At 40.1% G+C, this 21297-nt stretch overlaps 1 protein-coding gene across 1 annotated transcript in view; it reads left to right on the top strand.

Moving 5' to 3' along the window:
* Positions 1-4909: 4909 nt before the first annotated feature.
* ADSS2 (adenylosuccinate synthase 2) overlaps positions 4910-21297 on the top strand; it is a 35316-nt gene continuing 18928 nt past the window's right edge. The window contains exons 1-2 of the mRNA XM_034061133.1: positions 4910-5267; positions 20785-20887. Of these exons, the coding sequence (XP_033917024.1) occupies positions 5100-5267; positions 20785-20887 (271 nt within the window). The 5' untranslated portion in view covers positions 4910-5099. The remainder of the gene's footprint in view (positions 5268-20784; positions 20888-21297) is intronic.

Genomic DNA, 21297 nt, shown 5'->3' with positions numbered 1-21297 from the left:
GATGGGGCTTTGAGCAACATGGTCTAGTGGAAGGTGTCCCTGCCCATGGCTGGGGGGTTTGGAACTCGATGATCTTTAAGGTCCCTTCCAAACCAAACCATTCTGTGTTTCTATGATTTAGCTTTACAACTTTTTAAAGACAGCATTTTATTTTCCTGTATATCTCCAATCTTGTCAGCTGTGACCTCAATTACACTTGCATGTAAAAAATGCACTTCTGTAAACTGCCAATGAAATTTCAGAAGTATCCTTCGTTTTCTGAAGTATTCTCCCACTGAATTAAAAATCTTGCTATTGTGGTGATTTTTATGATTTTTGAAGTTCTTACCTTTCATCTTCTGCAGTACATATATCAGGAAATTCCCACTGCATAAATGACGCTCCTTCATATTCTAGATGTACCTAACCAAAGAGTGAAAACTCTTGCTTGTGTGTGCAAATATAACAATCGTGACAACATACACAAATATTATGTTCTTAAATTAATTATTATAATGATAAAAAGATAAATGACAGTAACAAAAATATTTAAGAGAAATTCTAACTGGTAAAACTAATTTAAAAACAGTAATAACAAGCAGCAGGCAAGAATCGATTGCATTAGCACACTCTTCAAATAAAATTAGTATGTCCTAACTGTGTAATGATTTCTCTTCCTCCTAAGCTAAGCTGACAGTATCCTGGACAGTTTGAAGTGCTACAGACGCCAACTGTGTCTGGCAGTGGTTCTTAAGACTTTTTTTTTTACTATAGCATTATCATAGAATCGTGGAATCATAGAATAGTTAGGGTTGGAAAGGACCTTAAGATCATTGAGTTCCAAAACCCTGATCATCCTCGTGGCCTTCCTCTGGACTTGTTCCAACAGTTCCATGTCCTTTTTATGTTGAGGACACCAGAACTGCACACAATACTCCAAGTGAGGTCTCACGAGAGCAGAGTAGAGGGGCAGGATCACCTCCTTTGACCTGCTGGTCACGCTTCTTTTGATGCAGCCCAGGATACGGTTGGCTTTCTGGGCTGTGAGTGCACACTGAAGCTGGCTCATGTTCATTTTCTCATTGACCAACACCCCCAAGTCCTTCTCTGCAGGGCTGCTCTGAATCTCTTCTCTGCCCAACCTGTAGCTGTGCCTGGGATTGCTCCAACCCAGGTGTAGGACCTTGCACTTGTCATGGTTAAACTTCATGAGGTTGGCATCAGCCCACCTCACAAGTGTGTCAAGGTCCCTCTGGATGGCATTCCTTCCCTCCACCGTATCAACAGAACCACACAGCTTGGTGTCATTGGCAAACTTGCTGAGGACACACTCAATCCCACTGTCCATGTCACCCACAAAGATGCTGAACAAGACTGGTCTCAACACCTATGCCTGAGGGACCCCACTCATTACTGGTCTCCAGCTGGACATTGAGCCATTGACCACAACTCTTTGCCTGTGACCATCCAGCCAGTTCTTTATCCACCAAGTGGTCCACCTATCAAACTGAGGTCTCTCCAATTTAGAGACAAGGATGTTGTGTGGGACAGTGTCGAACACTTTGCACAAGTCCAGGTAGATGACATCAACTGCTCTACCCCTGTCCATCAGTTCCATAGCCCCATCATAGAAGGCCACCAAATTGGTCAGGCAGGATTTCCCCCTAGTGAAGCCATGCTGGCTGTCACCGAGCACCTTGTTGTTTTTCATGTGCCCTAGCATGCCTTCCAGGAGAATCTGCTCCCAGATTTTGCCAGGCACAGAGGTGAGACTGACTGGTCTGTAATTCCCCGGGTCATCCATTTTCCCCTTCTTGATTATATCTCCCTTTTTCCAGTCGTCAGGAACTTTACCCGACTGCCACAATTTTTCAAATATGATGGCCAGTGGCTTTGCAACTTCATTCCTGAAGCCAGCTCCTGAATCCAGGATGGATTTCATCAGGGCCCATGGACTTGTGCACGTTCAGGTTTTTAAGATGGTCTTGAACCAGATCCTCTCCTACAGTTGGCCTAGGATCTTCATCCTCACAGTCCCTGCTTCTGTCTTCCAAGACTTATCAACACTCAATATTCTTTGTGAGCCACTGTACATCTTAACATCAGATTTAAACAGGAAAATGCTGTAAAGATGCTGTAAATAATTAGGAAGTGACAAATGTCAACATTTTATTGTATAACATAGTTCTGTAGGACACCTAAGATCAGTTAACCACGGCTGACAGACCACATTTCTGCAGCTACTGTTCTAATGTACATAAGGCCTCAGTGTAATATATCTAAGTATTACACCACTGGCATAAGCAGAACCAATTTTAACAGAAAACTCATACCATGGACCATGTGCCCTGACATTTTCATTGCCAAGGGTTATTTTTTCAATCTAGACTCTCCTGAAGCTCAGAAATTACTTACAGGAGGGAAAACAGTATCAGAAAACTATTAACATTTTTCAGCAGTTCTTCAACACAATTAAGAAGTATTAAATGGAGAAAGAAATAGCACTCTAACCCATCAGCCATGCTAAGCATTAGTTAATAGTCCAATTGGTGTTCTTGTGTGTTACAGCATTTCCCTTGATTTTCCAAACTACTTAAATTCGTAGCAAAATTCTCCTCTAAACTACTTTGTGTGTCAGTTTTTTTTTTTAAATACATGATCAGAATATGTGGGATACTTCATTAGAATAACTGGAACCATACAGATATAACAATTTCATGTCTCTTCAACACACCTGAAAGAAAAGCAGATCTTACACTGTTTCTGTTTAGTGGTTATCTATTCCGAGTCTTTTGCTATTTACTGGGAGGCAAGAAATCCAGTCATATGAAAAGCCTTAATGTACACAAATTAGAGTGAAATTTGTGATGTTACTGGCCCAGTAAATAACACTGAAGTATTCAGAAGACAATACAACCTAAACTTTAGCAGTGTATACTTCTACCATGTTTCACAATGTTTTACAAAGTCAGTCCCATAGACCAGCTTGCTAATGCCAGACACAGTGGTCACATTCCTTCATTCCGTGAACATAAACTCTTGCTACCTTTTGCCACCTCCAAATGCCCACCCAAGCTCTCACAGAGCAGATTCAGCTTGCCCAGACAGAAAAAAGAAAGTTAATACATATAACATACAAAATAGAGGGAAAACCCAGTACTGTAACACTGCATGCTGGTAAATGAACCAAAGCAAGCGTAATTGGGAGTTACTGCACAGTTTTACTCTTAACTCATACTACAGAAAATGCCTGTTTTCGACAAGGGGCATTAGACACCGGTTGTGTTTGTACTTTGGTCAAGAGTTACCATGATCTAAAACTATACTATAAATACAATTAGTGAATTGTGTCAGTAAAGGGTACTTACTATCTTTTACTATCTTTTACAGTATTAGAAGAAAAAGGGGTGGAGGAATGATGGCCCCATAATACCACCTATCTAAACCTTGCAGTATCAGTAAGTATTAAATAGCTTGATCTTCATTATATACTTACACATTCTTGGGAAGTGCAGAGTTCTTAGTTTTCTTCACTGGTTCTATACACTAATACCACACTATGACAGGCTCAAATTTATTCTGAGATCCAGTGGAATATTCGTGTTGGCAATGATGAGGTCTTAACGGAATCAGCTATACTGGAAAATCACATCCTGAAACATTAATCCTGACGATTGTTCAGGGAGTCACAGGATGATCTATGTCCTCAGAAGCGAGTGCACTAAACCAAAGTTTGCCATTGTGTTGGCAAGACTGTATGAATTGACTCAAGCAGCAACTTGTAGCTTTTACTGACTTCCCACAAAGTCTGTGCAGTGATACAGAAATCACAGCTATGGGCTTTTCTTAACACAAACAGACACAAATATTAGTACTATGGACTATATGGAATGATTAAGGACTTATTTGCTCTTTGAGGTGTACACACACAATTGTTTCCTGTGATTTGCAATTGCTCTACATCTCTGTACTGAACTGACTACCATCACAGCATCTCTGCACCGATATTCAGGATTTAGGTATTTTCAGTTGTTAAAAAAAACGTTCTGTCAACTTTGCATCTAACTGTCTCTTACATATCCCTGTAGCTCTCTAAGATACAGTTAAACTTTGCTCCAGTGGCTTTTATAGACCCTCAAATTCTTGGTTAAAGTAAACCTAAAGGAGCGAATAAGCAACCAAAACCAAACTCCACAACCTGCGAGACAGCTGCAGACTGTGCCTGCTCAGTGACTCAGGTTTCTGAATGGCTGTCTTAGCAATAATTACATCATTCGGATTTATGTCTTTTTAATAGCTGCTTTGCAAAAAAATAATCTTCCCCCAGGGGTGTTGATTCTGTGAAGCAGGAAGGAATGAAAACAGCCACTGAGCCATCAGTTCCACTTCTAAGCCCTCAAGTATGCATGATGAAGGCATTTCTCTGCTATGGGGTTTTTCCATTATTTTTTTCTTCCTCATGAGTAAGCTTGGGGCCATGTTTCGGTGCCTCTGGAGAAAATGGCCTCCTGCCTTCAGCCCCTGGTTCTACGAACACTAATTTACATTCTAACCATTGTCAGCAGAACTAACTACATATATGCAGAACTGTGGTGCGCTGCAAACACACCTCCGCAGGTCTGACACCCCTCAGTCCCCCTCCCACGGCGCAGTCACCACCCAGCCACAGCCGTTCTCCACCGCCTTCCCCTACGCGATCCCCAACCGACCGGCAGCCGTCCCGCTGCAGGTGCGGCCCCGAGGACTACGAGCCCCAGCATGCACCGCGCCCGGCTCCGCGCTGCACCCTGCGCGGAGGTGCCGCGCAGCACTCTGGGTAATGTAGTCCGGGGTGAGGCGCGGGATCGAGGCGGGAGGGCGAAGAAGGGAAAAAGCCGCCGGGAGCGGCTGTGGCTCCTCTGGTTTCCCGCGGAGGAGGCGGCTGGGCGGGGCTGCGCCTGAAGGCCGGGGTCTGCCCGGCGCGGCGGCGGAGGCCGCACTGGCGGGGCCGGTAGGCGGCGGCACCTGGACGCGGCAGCGGCCCCACCGCCCGCCCGCCCGGGAGGAGGAGGCGGGGGGAGCGGAGCCGCCGCGCGCTGCCGCATGTGCCTGGAGCGGAGCCGGAGTGGGCAGCGTGAGCCATGGCGGAGCATGGCGCCCCGGCGCCCGCCATCCCCAACGGCGAGTGCGCCGCGCGCCTCCCCGGCAACAAGGTGACCGTCGTGCTGGGGGCCCAGTGGGGCGACGAAGGCAAAGGCAAGGTGGTGGACTTGCTGGCGCAGGACGCCGACATCGTCTGCAGGTGCCAGGTGAGGAGGCAGCCGGGGAGCGGGGGAGGCCGCGGATGTCACCTTGAGGCGGGCGGCCCCACTGCGCGGTTCCGCGTGGGCACCCGTTCTCGTTCTTGTATACCCCTGGGCTCCCGCCTCGGCGCAGGGCCGGGCGGCCGGTGCCCTGTGAGGCGGCGGGCTGCTGCGGTGGCAGGGCAGCGATGCCTTCCTCGACGGGGCAGAGCGCCACCGGGCTCTGCAGCCCTCCCGCGCCTCCTTTGTCCCCGTCCCGGCGCCGGAGGTGGGGGGAGGAGGAAGAGGAGGAAGGCGCCCGCCTCGCAGCCGAGAGCTGGCCTCCCGCAGGAGGTCGCGCCCCCTCTCAGACCCGCCGCCGCGCTCTTTGTCTGGGGGCGCCGCGAAGGGGCCGCGCTCGCGGTTCCCGCAGCATCGCTGGTGGGAGCCGGTGCTGCGGGGCCGGGAGCCCTTCCCGGCGGCGGCGTGGCCTAAGCCGCACCTCCCGGGAGCGTGCTCGCCGCCATCCCCCCACCCCCGGGGGGGCAGCGCTGGCCCCTCACAAAACCAGCAGTTAGCACCGGATGCACGTGAGGGGGATGTCCGCAGCGACTTTGTCGTGTTCATGTAAAACTCGCTTTTAAAGACTCGCCTTGCTGCTGGGTCACTGTGGTGCCGGTGGGATCCCGCCGTTCTCTTAAGAGTTATTAGAATTTCTTTTCTGGGGGCCTTACTCCAGCAAAAGAGCAGAAATCAGTGAGCCTAGCCTGCCAGCACAGCACTCCTAAGTGCATCCTTTAAAACACCACAGAGCTGAGGAGATGGCTTATCTTACCATTTGTAGTGTAGCAAATTCTGTAGAACGTAATGAACCAAACCTGTGTGTTTTTTTTCTTGAAGAGATACAGCAACATAGAATGCCTGCAGCATATGCAGACTTCATGTAAATGTTGTTATTTTATGCTTTTGTTGACTGCACAAATTAAATTTGTTCTTGAATAAATGTGTTTTGGGAGAGTACACTATTTCCTTAAGAGTGCAAAGGCTGAAGCTGTGTTTTGACTGAGAACTGCACGTAAAACTGGTGTTTTCAAAACCAAGTCAGTTGCAGCTGACAAATCACACACTTGAACTTAAGAGATTTTAATCTTGAAGTAAACAACATAGTTTTAAATAGCTGTTTACACAAAGGAGTTACTTTTCCCCATGTATCTTGTAGGGTTTTTTTTGTTGTTTTTTTATGTAATAAAATCTGATGTGCTGTGGCGTGGTTGCTTGTATTTAAGGGTTATAGAACACAGTGACTCAGTTTGTCCTTTACAACTCTTGCTCTTGAGACTTGAAGGGCATATAGGTGAGCATGTTTGTTTAATGCTAAGAAGTTTTGGTAGAGAGAGAGGAGAGAGGCAGGCAGTGAATTTTTGTGCTCACAAGTTTTAATGTCTTTGTTACTCCTTTTGAATTAGATGGGTAAAGGATCATGAAAAGGGAAAAATCATTTTATTATCTCAGGCTTGAATTTCATGGCTAGTTCTGCCATTTCTAACAGCTCGTTGGTCCTGCTGAGGGGAATTTTTTCTTCCTTCTTTATTCCCTTTCCTGTTGATGATGGCTGTGCTAGCTGGGTCTCCTCCCATGCACTGACTCTGGCACATGAACGCTTTTGTAAGTTGATTTTACTCACCAAAATGGCAGGAAACTGTTTTTTGTTGTGTTTAGTTTCTACAGTTTTAGTAAATAAATTGAATTTTCTTGGCTTAGAGGACCTTGATGAAAAGAGAAACTTGGGACGGGGTAATCACAAAGAACAATTTCTCAGGACGAGAGGGGAAAATAGGAATATTCTCTTTCAGTAGTACTGCGACTGAATCATCTTGCTATGTACGCAAGCATGTTCTTGATGTTTGTGTTACTGCTGGTGATGTAGAGTATGACCCTTGTGCTTTGTGTACTGCTACAAATCCAGAAAAAAAGATTGTACCACACTTAGTCTGCTCCTTTGTAATACCAGCTTTCTATAATCTGAACTTTTCATTCTTTCACCATTATACCTGTTTGTTGTAAGATGGTTCTTTCTGTTCAGTATGCCACAGAGTTGCTAGAGTGCTTCTGGATGAGATCAAACATTTCTGGTACGTTCTTGTGAAAAATTTAGTAGTATAGCCATTTTCTTGGAGGATTTGGGAAGTTGTTGTAGCAGGTCCAAGATGTATTGGAAACTTGAGTTGTATTTGCAGTAAAACACTCTAGTATGGCTTTTATATCGCTGTCCCTGGTTCTGTGCAGTGTAAAATTGATCCTGTTCCAGAAGCGAGAACTATCACTTACTTTTATAGTGCCTTTAAAGGCGCTGCAAGAAGATATAGTTCAAAACCTGTGCCACAGGAAGGTCGTCTCCTAGGTAGCAGGTGTGCTTCAGTCACTTGTTTGACTAGCTGACTGTGGCATCTGGAAGGAGGTGCTTGCTTAGGTACAATTAGCTGAAGCAGTGTGTCAGGAAATAAGTTGTATTTTGGCTCTAAGTACCACCCTCTAAAGTGTTTTATTTTAGGTTTAGAGATTGTTGAAAGTAGTCTTGTGTTCAGAGCAAGGGAATGGTATTTTCAGGAGACAGATTCGCTTTTATGGCAAGTAGTAGTATGGTTTCAAAAACAACTGTTTGAAGAGACTAAACTGAAATTAAAATACACCCAGGGTCTGCATGTATGTAGCAGCTAATGCAGCTGCACTGGCAACTATGATGGTTTTGTGAGGACACCGCAAGTATAGGGGGTTCAGATGCAGTTAATATAAACATATCTACATGGCATGCAAAGTGTGTACTTGTTCTTCCACTATTAAATTTGAATTGGTCTTCATTTACCTCTAGGAAGTATCTAGTAAAATTATAAAATTGATAAAATAAATACATTGTGAGACTTAAACCTACATCTGGTCTTCAGTAGCGTACAGAGCAAAGTCTGTTTACCTGCTATCACATAAATCATAGTCCAGACAGTAAAATAGAGAAAGAATGGTTTTGAGGTTCAGGAATAGTTGCCACCAAGCCTGTCATGTTTAGAAGTATCCGTTGTATTTTTGTTAATTCCCCAGGCAATGGAAAGTTAAACATTTCTAGTTCTGCTTAAGGGACTTCCTGTCACTGCAGAACACAACTGAATAGGGGAATTCGATTACCAGCGTTTCGTTTCTTAGTGGATATGGGAATGGCAAATTAATGAAAGCAAATTATTCTAGATAGTTTTATGAAAATGAACACAATACCAAAATATGCCATGTATCTCTTACATTAACACCACCTCCTCCACCCAGTCTACCAGTGTATGCAGTACAGAAAAGAATAATCACTGCACTGCATGATTCTGTTTTCATTTACTCATTTCATCAACACATCCTGTTCTTACGATTGGAGGTAGCTGATTTATTCACAGTATACGTCACACAGGTGAATAAGATTTTGAAGTCTTCAAATTATTTTTCAGCCTGCTCCCTATGCTAAAAAATCCCATTTTCCTGCTTCTTCAGTTCCATTGTGCATTGTGCTGCTACTTCAAAACAGAATTGCAGCTTCTTACAAAATTGTAACTGATTACATTATGGTCTGCCTTTGACTTACCCTCACTGCACTGCCTGAGGTGGGGTCATGCTATGCCTACTCCTGAACTGCTAGTGCGTGGTAATTGCTATGTGTGGATTCTTTGTACTCCTTCTTCCTCCTCCTCCCCTCAAACAACAGTGTATCCTCACATAACTGCTGATCGCTTGATATGTGCCAATTATGGTGTAACAAATAGGGAAGTTTTCACTGTGCAGATTCTTGGGGTTGAGCAGTTACCATTGTGAGCTGATACCTATCAGACCAGTGCTGCCTATAAACCTCCATATCACTAGCCTCTATATAGCCACTTAAAAAAAAAAACCAAAAAACAAAAAACAAACTGGTGTTTTCCTATATTCCATTCACCAAGCTCACTTTGTTCTTTTTGTAACTATTCTCATTCAAAAATGTGTTTTAGTCTTGAGTCTTTGCAGGCCATGCAGAAATAGGAATAATGGAATCAGTAGCTGTAGCTATTGGTGCTTTTTTAACAGCTCAGGCATTTGATACATGGTGTCTAGCTAGAACTCTCACTTTTTTTAAAGTGCTGGATGCACTTTTTGACCTTGTTGTGATTGGCAGCATACCAATAATGTGCTTTGGTGAGGAAAGAGGGGTCAGTAAAATGAGTTCTTTGGCCTGCCCCATCAGTAAGTCATAGACCTGCTTTAGAGCATCGTTGGCAGGTGATCTTTTTGTAACAGGAGAACAGTTGAAATCTGCTTTTCCAGCTTATGAAGTTTGTGCCATTAAGAGAGAGATCTTAACAGCACTGAAGAGCAAATTACACCTTGATCTGCTGGTTTCTTACTGTTCTTTCAATCTCACTACAAAGCCTTACTATGTTTGGTTGGTTAATATGCAATACTCTATAGCAATTTATTAAGGTTTCAAATACAATTTTATTCCTACTGTACTATCTCACTAACATTTGCAAGATGTTCTCTGTAAATATTCTCAAAGTCCCTTTTTTTTAATATCTGTTCTTAAATATTCTTGTGAAATGTAGCAAACATCTGTGGGGTTTTGTGGCCTGAAGCAATGCAGTGCTGAATGAGTCTGTGCTTTCAGCATTTTTCTTGTTCCTTATCTGCCCGTCTCACTGGATCTCTTTTATCTATTAGGAATAGATTTGTCTTTATTCTGGACCTGGATAATGAATCTCTGTTCCCTTCCTAACAATGTGTGCTGCAGCAATGTGAGGTTTAGCAAATTGGGTGAAACTAGGCCAAAACTGGTCTAAAGAGTCTGTTTGAATATTGTCTGTCATTAGGAACTCCTTAGAGGAAGTTGTGTCTGTGTAGAGAAATATGGTGTGGTTTTTTGAGATTAATATACTTAAGTAAAACTAATGTGTTCCTTTATTTGTTAGGAGAAAACAGGTGAATGTGTAAAGCATAATGTGGTTATTCTGTTATGTTCTGCCTCAAGCCACACTTTTGACCTTGTTATGATGCAACAATTCTTGTACTACATGTTCAAAAATTTCTGAAGTCTAGCCAAAGTTTTAGAAACTTCTATTAAATGTGTTGCCTGATGGCTTGTTGAACTAGGTTTAGATCTTAACAAACATGAATGGATTGTCAAGGAAGAAAATTGTCAGCTGCTGGATTTCATTTATACTGAAATCCAGGAGTAGGTTATACAGTAGAGTTTATTAGCTGCTAATTTTTTGCAGGTGGAGGGTGCAGAAAGCAGGAAATAACAAAGTCTGGGTTGTGAGAGAATTAATTATCAAAATACTGGGTTTTTTTCACATCTTTAAAAGGGATGGTTTGCAATCTGAAGTTCAAAATAGATTTTTAGGAATATGTATTGAAATGAGGAGCAAATAGCTTAGTCATTGCAAGGCTATATCTAGTTAGGGTGCATCATAGGGGTTCAAGTATGCCTCTTCACTAGGCTGATCAAAGGTGTGTTCAGCCTTCCCAGGCTCTAACTGAGGCAAGAAGGAGCCTTTCTTATGATTCTTGTAAGCAATGGTAGTATCCAGCTTTCTTGATGTATTTTTGACTTTTCATCTGAGAGTTAAATGAAAATGTCAAAGCAACATTGACTTGCTTCTTGCCCAACTTAGCAGTCATTTCTATAGCTAGCTCAGAAACAACAGTGGTTGCCCTGAGCTAAAAATGAATGCTGGAATGTGGTAGCAATAAAAGTAAACTGTAGAAAAAATTATGTACACACACATCTGATGGGGAGAGTTGAAAGGAGAAGATGGCTTTTTCCTCAGTATAACATGAGATAACATCTCCTTAAACTAGACAACTAATTTCTATTCTAAAGGAAGTAACATAAAGACTTCTTTGCTCTATCTACCCTAAGGCATTATATTTTTGAAATAGACATCTTGATCATATCATAAGAAAAGGCAGGGATTGTCACTGTAGCCTGCTTGGGTAGATAGTTTTCTCTTAAATGTGTATGTCAGTATTGCAAAGGTGCTTTAAATACTTCTGTATTGAGTACCAGTATAGAGACCCATAGTAATTTCAGTCTGCTTTTTTAACGAATCTTTTTTTCCCTGGGCACCTCCCCTCTTAGGTCAAGTTGTAGACCCTTACCAGTTCTGAGAGTACTGCTGTAGGTGAGGCATCAAGGTTTGAACTGCTGTCTCGATCTATTCAAAACAGATTTAACTGTTCTGGCTCTTACATTAATGTCTAGTCTGCCTTTGACTAATGAAGATAGGCTCTGAAAATAAAATGTGCATTTTCAACTTACATAGATTTAAAATGGAGAAAGATATTCTGTTGTTCCTGCATCTTTTTTTACTTAATTTTTTACATTTTTATGTGTTCCTGAAGTGATTTCTTACTTGCATGTTCTACTTGTGTATCTGCACATGCTTCCTACTTACGTGTGCTCTTCCTTGGCTAGCGCACAGGGCACACACATGCTTTTGCTCTTCATTGCTCTTCAGAGTTTTTAAGAAGTGGGAAATGTATGGGTTGTTTTGGTTTGTTTTCTTATGAGGAAGAGTATTTTTGTTTTCAGTTTATGGATAAGCAACTCTGCTTTCTTGTTGGGTTTTGCTGGTTATCCAAGTTGGTACATTAATGTTTCATGCTAGATGGTACCTTTTTCAAAATAAAAAAAAAAAAAAAGGAAAAAACTTGAAGTTTGAATCTAGATTGAATGTAAGATTGAGGGTGTTCCAGAGAATGATGGATATATTAAGTGTACATTTTTCCTGGAAGGGTCCCATGTGCCAGGAAGATGGAAGAACTGCAGATCCTTCTTCTTAAACTGAAAGGACAAGCAGTCAAGTCCTTTCCAAGCTTTTCAGGTAAATCGTTGAGATTGGCTGCAAATGCAAGAGCATGGAACTTTTCTGAGCAAACTCACCAGAGGAAAATGGTCTAGTTCGTAATTTCTCTATAAGCATTTGAGTATGGATGTATATAATTTTCAGAGAATTAATTTTATGAAATTTATCAAGTCTCTGCCATAACTCCAAAAAAGATGGGTTCTTATTTGGCCAGTGAACCAGCTCAATACATGCATGCTCCTTTGGGGCTTTTGACTAGTAGAGCTATGTAATTCTAGAAGAAAAATTGCTGTTAAATGTTATGACAGCTCCTTTTCCATGTTTTATACAGGATTTGAAAGCTGTTTTGCATGGACAGAACATAAGCTAAAGAGCTCTTGTGCTACAGGAAGGTTCAAAGTGAGAAGACTTGTCTTGCTTTGGGGTTGTTCATACGTTCTTTTGAGTTTACCAGTTTGGCTGCAGAGTATACCTTTCTAAGAGTTACATTTCTAAAAATTGTTCTGGTCTTCAGAGCTACAAGAAAAAAAAAGATCAAAACACTTTAGTCAGGTATTTGCATTAATATTGATGCTAGCTCTATTTAGTTCGTTATGCAAAATGCTTTAGCTGGCAGTTAAGATATTTAAAAGCTATAGAATGCAAGAGAAAATAAGCCATTTTGCTTAGATGGGGAAAGTGCTGAAATTGCTACCTTAAAATTGGTATTGATGTGTTATTAGAAATGCTCTTCAGGCAGTATGTTTAAAATGCAGTCCTCTTTGATACTATTGATTGGTCTTTTTTGGTATATTTTCCAGTGATAGTCTCAGGACGACGGATGGTACAGTATTGTGGTAACTGGTGTCTTTGTGTCATGTGCATGAGTGTATTTTTTTGTGGTAAATACTGCCTTCCAGTGCTTTCACAGTGGCTTTGGCTAGCAGGAATCACTTCTTCGATTCATTAAATTTTCAAACTTGTTTCCACTAAAATGTCAACTAGCAGATAATGACTTTTTCCCTTTGAAATTAGTATTTTTAGGCATTCAAAACTTGCAGAAGGGTGTTTCCTAAGAATGTTTATCAAATGGCCTCCAGATGAGCAATGCTTGCAGCTGCCTTTGCTATCTTATGTCCCCTCTGTGTACATGTAACTGATTCTGTTCACATTTGCCAGGATAGGTATGTTTTAGAATAGTATCTTGTTTTGTGTGCAGTACTGACCAGCCTATCTGACTTGCATATATGGATGCAGATTCTTGGGTGTGGTGCTTACACTGAGAAGGATTTTTAGGCTACCTTATCTTTAGCAAGCTGAAGAAAAAACCCTTTCTTGTTTTGTTTGTTTGCTTTTTAAAAAATATTTCTGAGCAGTTTACCTCTCTAAAAGGGATATTTCAAACCTGGTAATTTCATAGGTAATGATTTTAGAATAAGGCTTCTAGAAAGTAGGTTTTGTTATCAGGATTGCTGTAATTCTGACAGTACTTATGTGCTAATTTCCCTATTAGTATGTCCCTTCCTGTAAGGTCCTGTAAACTTAGCTGTTCAACATGTTGCATAGCTTGGGTATTTCGAAATCACCAGCTAGTGTTAGTGGTTATAGGCTTTTTCACACCACTAAAATTGGAATAATGCCCTTTCTAAGAGCTTATGCATTTAGTCATCTTACAACAGCAGGTTTTGCTTAAAATATTATAGATAAGTAAGGATCTTGTGCCTGATCTTATTTCACTATTCCACTTAATTACTTAAAATACTCCAGAATATCAGTATAATCTAATATTGTAAGGATCCTGAAAGGGTTAAAAAGGCTACTGTGTCTTAAAAAGATTTGAAATTGTTCATCCATCAAAGCATCAAATTAAGAAGTCCCCGGACTAAATCCATATCTGGAATCATAGAATGGTTGGTAGGGACCTTAAAGATCAGCTTGTTCCACCCCTTTGCCATGAGCAGGAGCACCTTCCACTAGATGAGGTTGCTCCAAGCCCTGGACAGCATGGTTTTGAACACTGCCAGGGATGGGGCAGCCACAGCTTCTTTGGGAAGCCTGTGCCAGTGTCTCACCATTCTCACAGTAAAGAATTTTTTCCTAGTGTCTAATCAAAATCTCTCCTCTTTCAGTTTAAACCATTCCCCCTTGTCCTCTCCCTGCCTGCCCTTGTAAAAAGGTCCTTCCCCAGCTCTCTTGTAGGCCCCCTTTAGGCACTGGAAGCTGCTCTAAAGTCTTCCCCAGAGCCTTCCCCAAGCAGAACAAGACCATCTCTCAGCCTGTTCTCATAGGAGAGGTGCTCCAGCTTCTGATTATCTTTGTGGCCCTGTGGCCTTGCTCCAACTGTCCTTCCTATGTTGGAACACACAGCATAGGTTTATGCTGGTTATTCATGATGACTTTCACACTATGTCTCCAAATAAATGGAAAGAAATATTTTCACTCCAATCCAGTTGACACCGTTTTGAGCTCGATATGTACAGAACTTTAAAAAGAAACCAAACCACAGCAAAACAATAACCAACACCCCCCCCAATCCAAACCAACAGCTCTTAAAATAAAGAATACCAGGAAACTTTTATGGCTGAAGGTGTTATGGTTTGGTTTTTGCATCAGGGCTATGATTAATGATTTTTAAGATGCCCAACTTCATGATTCCATGAATTGTTTGAACTGATGTTGTTGGGGGGGGGAAGCTGTTTTTTTTTGTTCTCTTTTCAGTTTGAACCAGCTCGTGTTTTACCCTGTTATCCGCACAAATATTTGGTGTCATCTGATGCCAGTTACTCCTTCAGCATTGCTGGCAGCAGTGTAGACAGCAGCTGATAACCTGAAAACTGGAGACTGGGTCCAACCATGAAACCAACCACCCTAACTTTGGTGTGTTGTCTCAAAGTCTTGAGCAACAACAGTGGGACTAGGTATTGACTACAAAGAAAAATCAAAAGGAAGGATGACAATGTATTTATATTACTTTGTATTACGAAATTCATGCTCCTGGCAGTTGAAAAGTTGGAGAAATTCAGTTAGTAGGACAATTTAACATTGTAATTTGGTAAAGCTCTGGGCTGCTGAAAGGGCTGATCCCTTGGTCACCAAATAATCCTTAGGGAGAGGAGAGAAAGCTGTTCCAAATAGTGGGTTGAAAGATAAGAGGAGCAAAAACAGTTCAAGGAAAGGAGACAGAACGAACATACTGAATGCTTTTAACTTTTTTTTAGTCTACCTCAAAATACAGTGCGGAGAAGACTGATGATTTCTGATAATCCAACTTTGGAACCCTCAGAGTATGCTAAAACAGCAATGCTGTGTCTTGAGAGAGATGCACAAATAAATGGTGCTGTATCTAAGTAGGGTATGATAGAACTTCTGGAATAGTAAGCCTGTGGTAGCCTCTTGATAGGGATGTTGTTACTGGTTCCTGTTGGACTTAGTTTTGGGTAGCTGCTTTGTTGCTGGATGGAGAGTCTGGTTTATGTTCTGTTCTCTTGCAAGGCATGGTTAGCATTCTTCCTACATACTCAATTTTCTGTGATGAAATGAGCTCAAGTCCAGAGGCTGTGTTCTAACTGAAAGAAAAACAAACAAAACCCCAACAACAACAAAAAGTTTTGTCTTTTTTGTTTGTTTGGTTTTGTTTTTAATAGTGCTCTCTCTTCTAAGTGAGCTTTATTAGAACTTAAGGGAGAAGATCTTTTATATTTTTACTTAAATAGCCTTGTAATAACCTAATCTAGAGAGATATCTTGGTGTTAAATTAGCAAAAAATAAGCCTTATGCATATTATATTTATTAAATGCTTGGTCTCTGATGTAATATTAATAAGAACTGATTTTTGTTACCTAATACTTTCTAATGATATACTTCCAGTTCACAGTATTGGAATGCTAGGGGGTGCATACAGCCTTTGATTTTCTGTTGTGTTTGTTGTCTTTGTGTCCTTGGTATGTTTCAGGGATAATGGTGTGTTAAGAAAATTTTTGGGTAACTAGCAGATACCTTTTGGCATGATTTGCAGGATGAGAAGACATGGAATAAAAAACGTTGTGGTATTCTGGATTGTGTCAGTTGAAATGAAAAGCTCACACAGTGTTAAGGATTCTGCTGTGCATCTTGAAAGATGTGTGCAGGGGTATTATTGTGTGCAGAAAACACTGTCTCCTCTGGGGTAAATATGCGCTTAAGAAAATACTATAGTTCACTATATACACAACTGTATACACAGTTGTTAGGATAAAAATCAGAATTAAGTGATAAATCTTTAGGGTATTATGATTTATTATGAGGGTGATGAGGCCAGGCTGGATCAGGCTTTGAGCAACCTGGTCTAGTGGAAGGTGTCCCTGCCCATGGCAGGGGGGTTGGGACTGGATGAGCTTTAAGGTTCCTTCCAATCCAAACCATGTTATGGTTCAGTGGTGTTGGTTTTTTTTATTATTATAACTATTTTTAAAATTATAATTGTTTTTTTCTTAGTATCTGTTAAAAACTGCCAGAGATAGGAGGTCTGGGGAGGAGAATGAAAAAGGTTCTTAAATTACTTTTACAAGAGACAGTCTCAGGTTCAGAATTCTGATTCTGATGTTCTGCAGATCTAAGGGTTTACAATACTGTAGCTGATATTTTAACACTGAGAATGCAGCAGTGGAAAAAAAGTCACAAAAATGTTTTTAGGAAGCACTTGAAGAAAATAATGTCAGGTTTGTTTTGTGTTTTTTTTTAACTCCTCCCCCCTCCTGTTACATCTAAGTAGTGCATTCCAGACTGAGCAAAAGAATCTTTTGGTCTTGCCATGAACTTGGCCACTCTCTGTGTTGGCCTAAGGTAGGTGTTTCAGTTTTTGCATGGCTTGGAGAGAGCCTGTAGTTTGAGTACCAAGGAGGTTACTGAGATATAGTAGACTATATTTAGTTAATAGGGGAGTATTGCCAGCCTCAAGAAATTGCTTGTGTATCTTAATTTCCCTCTGGCAAAGCTTTATACATTTGAGCATGAACTTTGTTTAATAGTGAAAATAAATTCCACAGTTAGTTCTCCATTAATAATGTTTAAACAATTGACTCAAAGGTGTGTTACCTTGACTTAACTGATCTCCATTTTGGTGTAGTGTCATGAGGGAGGAGGAGTGAGAAATCCAGATGGAAGGCACTGAAGTCAGGAGTGACTTCATCAGTTTATACCTTGAACTATGCCCAGAGGCAATAGTTGCCTACAGCACAAAGATGTCGTTATCATCATTTTCTGGAGGAGGAAGAAAAATCCAAACCAAACTCATCCTATAACCTAACAACAACAACCCACCCCTTCACCCTGCCACCACTAGAACTCCAAGTACATGTTTCTATAATTAGAATTGTTTATTGAACCTGTGTTGTGCAATGTCAGAGCACACAACATGTGTACACTTCACTGCTAGCTCACCCTAAGTGTGCAGTGTGAAGCATTTGTTTAATGTATTAGGATTCCCAACTGTGTAACTATACGCTTCTGTGGTTAGGGTATGCTTTACCTGTAAATCAGTAGCAGAATTTTGAAAACTGAATTCATTAGATGCTCTTGGTTTAATGCTGTCCTAAAATATGGTTTGAAATTAAAAATATTTTTCAAAATAACACATTTTGACAGAATGACATCCTAAGCAGGATGGGTCTGTCTTGATGTTCTACCAGACAGTTGCTATCAACAACACCTTTTCATGCCATAGGCATCATAATATTATAAAAAACTAAATTCTGAGCTTCAAATTTGAATCTGAAAACAAGCATTTTGATAGTTTAAGGTGTGTGGCCTAAAAGTATGCAGATGACAGTTCACATGTGGCGTCAAGTTTTCTACTTAAGTCTCTAGCAAAATCACTTAAAATGTAACTGCTCACAGTAAACATGAAGACGTAGGTATAACTAGCTTGTGTCTAGATGAAGTAGGAGCTCTGATGTGCATGTAGTTCAAGATTTAAACTTTTTTTTATTTTGTTGGACATGGGGTATTTATTAGTGAGCATGGAATCAATGTGCCTTGGCATCACTGAGCAGCACAAGGGGTCTTGACACCACCAAAACCCAGCAGCTATGTTCTCATGATTAAAGGGCCCAAGTATGCATACTGCATGTTTTACTTAAGCAGACATGACCACTGAACTTTAAGTAGCTTTGCAAACATTATGAAACTAAGAACTAATTGTTAATCATGATCTAATCTCTACAATGGCCAATTTTTCATTCTTTTTATTTGACATTTATGATGCTAGAGAACTTTTTTTTTTAATTTTTTTTTCCAAATGAATTTAGAAGCAAACCAGAAAATTAAATCCAGTTAATAGGGGATTTAAAGCGAATAGTCATTGACTAATCTTAATGTTGCTTATGGGTTACTCCAATTTATTTATGCTGCAGTGGGAGACTTTGGACTTGTCTTCCCATTTGTAAATTACTACTACTTCAGTGTTGTACTTAGACTTACTGAATTTTCATTTGAAGCATTTCAGTGCTCATGTTTAATTTGTCTAGACTGATATTACCGGTGGATCTAATAGAAAGAAACAATTTGGAGGAACCTGATAAGGAAGATGATAACTACCACTTTCAGCAGATCTACTTGACTATAAATGCTGCTTTCATATATAACTGTTTTTCTTCCCCAAGAAAGGTTTTGTTTAGGTTCTCAAACACTGAGTAGAAAACCAGTGTCCTCTTTAACTGGAAAAAAGCTTGTGTATTTTATGTATGTATATAACTTAGTTGTTCTAATCTTTGAATAACTTGCAGTAGCCCTGGAGTATCAGCATTGCATTTCAAAAATAGTTGTAAGTTATCTATGTGCTAATGTAGCTAGTTAACATCCTTTTTAATCAGGTACGACTGTAGAGTTGGTAAACCACTAAATTGTCTTCCTTAACAGCTACTGTTGAGTAGAAGGGATGGGAGGAGGAAGGTTATTCCTGAACATTTATTATTTTCTTCTAAAAATAAACTTGAAAGGCTTGCTATATTTAAGCATTCAATATGTTTCACATGTTGTGAATTGAAAATTTGGCATTCTCTCATTAAGTTAGATCATTTGCAGTGAAAACCATCTGCATCCAGAGATCCTTACAACTTCTTCAAAGTACTGTTCACTACATGGAAAAGCTCTAAATTATATTACTAAATTATATATTAAATTATTAAAACTTTTCTTACATTTAGACATTTGTTTGTTGGGTGAAGGTTTGTTAGCCTTCTGTTTCAGGAGGATGTGGAATAGGTGTAAGTCCTCACATAAATGAAGCTGAAGTTACCAAAATTTTCACTGCTAGCTTGACTGAGATTAGGTTTTTACCAGTGGTATATTTGTTTATATACTGGCAAAAGTATTTAATAACCAAGAATATTCTTTATTTGTAATGTCAGATATATAGCTTTATGTGTTGCATTCATGATTTTGTAAGTGTTGCAGAAGTAGTGAGTAGCTGTTGAATCCATTGCTTAAAAACAGATCTGCTGTTATAATCATTTAGAAATATTTTAGATTTATAATTGCATAGATTAATATTTCATATAGTTTCTTTTGAATTCTTCTCATTCAATGCCTTTCTTCAGTTTGCCTTGTGCTGAAAGAAGGCTTAGATTAGAAGCCTTTCCTTTAAGGCTGTTCTTCTGTGAAGAAGTTTGTTTATTTCTGGTGCAAGGTGCCTGTAAACGATGTTCCTGTAATTGTCACAGACAGAATCATTTTGTATGTAGCCTTGTCTTACACAAATGACTGGGTCACAAGAAAGCATGAGCTTTTTTTCGGAAGTACAACAAACAAGAAGTGGTGATATTTGGTAACTGTTTTGTAATCTTTATTTTCCTAAGCCTCTCTTGACTCAGAGTCTCTAAGACTTGGTCACAGGTTTCTTTCTGTATTTTGGACATATTTTGCAGCTTAACAATGTCATAATACTCTCTTTGTGGTAATGAGAAAGACTAAAAATGTTAAGTGTTAGTTTGATGTAAATGGTTTCTTGTGACTTATGAAACCACAATCGTCTTAGTTGCCTCTAGATTTAATCCTTAACACCACGTTACAGATACAAGTGACTTGTACTACTACAGACATTGCTGAGGAGGTACAGAATGAATAAGTTGGCTTTGCTGGTTACTAGTCATAGTAAAACACTCAAAAGTCCCAACCCAAAATTCAGAAAAACAAGCCTGTATGTTGTCATACAGCTAGACTTACCTTTCCCAAGGTGGTTTGGGTGTGTTGTTTTTTTTTTTTGCTGAGACTTTTAATATTTACTCTTCATAACTAATAGGAAGCTAGTAAAACTGATGATGGCTTTTAGAAATGTTTGCTTGTTCTAGAATGTTTACGCTTCTGTCCAAGAATTTTTAGAAACATTTTAATCTTACCCCAAGCTTTTGTACTTTTTATGAACCAAAATATTGTCCAAAGTCTATATGGCAGATAATACTGATGTTGAAATTGTTGAGCTTGACAAAACAAGTTCAGCTGATTTTCTGGGAGAAGGAGATCTGTGAAAGATCTTTTGTCCATAACAAAAGCGAAAGCTGCAGAATTGGAGCTGGAACCAGTTTATTCCATTTCTATACTGAGATGCTTTTTCATAGCAAAATTTAACATAAAAATTTAACATCAGAATATCAAAATTAGTATCTTTAATATCAAAATTTAACAACACCTTTTTTTTTCCTTTTTTATCTTTTTTTCCTTAGGGAGGCAATAATGCAGGACATACAGTTGTTGTGGATTCTGTGGAATATGACTTTCATCTTCTGCCAAGTGGGATCATCAATCCAAAAGTCACTGCATTCATTGGTAAGTGAGATATCTGTAAAAACAATAGACAACACTGTAGTTACAGACTTCTGACATACTGGAAGAATTACAGGATAAGGACTTTTTTCTACCTCAAATTCTCATAGACCTGAACTGCTCTACTATCTTAATACTGTCTTAACTCAGTTGTGAAGTTTAGATTACAGAGGTTTCTTTTTATCTGCCCTATCATTATATACAGATAGCTGCCCAGCATTATCTTTATTCTCCTATTCCCTCTTATTTTCTCCACCAGTTATTTCTTTTAATATCAGAATTCTTCCGTTCTGTTTTAATATTCAGCCCTGCTATGTAACTCCAAGTACTATTTGAAATACTGAACTTTCTTCCCTTTCCCATTAGACTGTGAAATGAACGCTCAAAAAAAGACTTCTGTGCTATGTAGTTCT

Source organism: Melopsittacus undulatus, chromosome 3, assembly GCF_012275295.1.
Source record: "Melopsittacus undulatus isolate bMelUnd1 chromosome 3, bMelUnd1.mat.Z, whole genome shotgun sequence".
NCBI classification, from domain to species: domain Eukaryota; kingdom Metazoa; phylum Chordata; class Aves; order Psittaciformes; family Psittaculidae; genus Melopsittacus; species Melopsittacus undulatus.
This window is presented reverse-complemented; position numbering and strand designations above follow the sequence as displayed.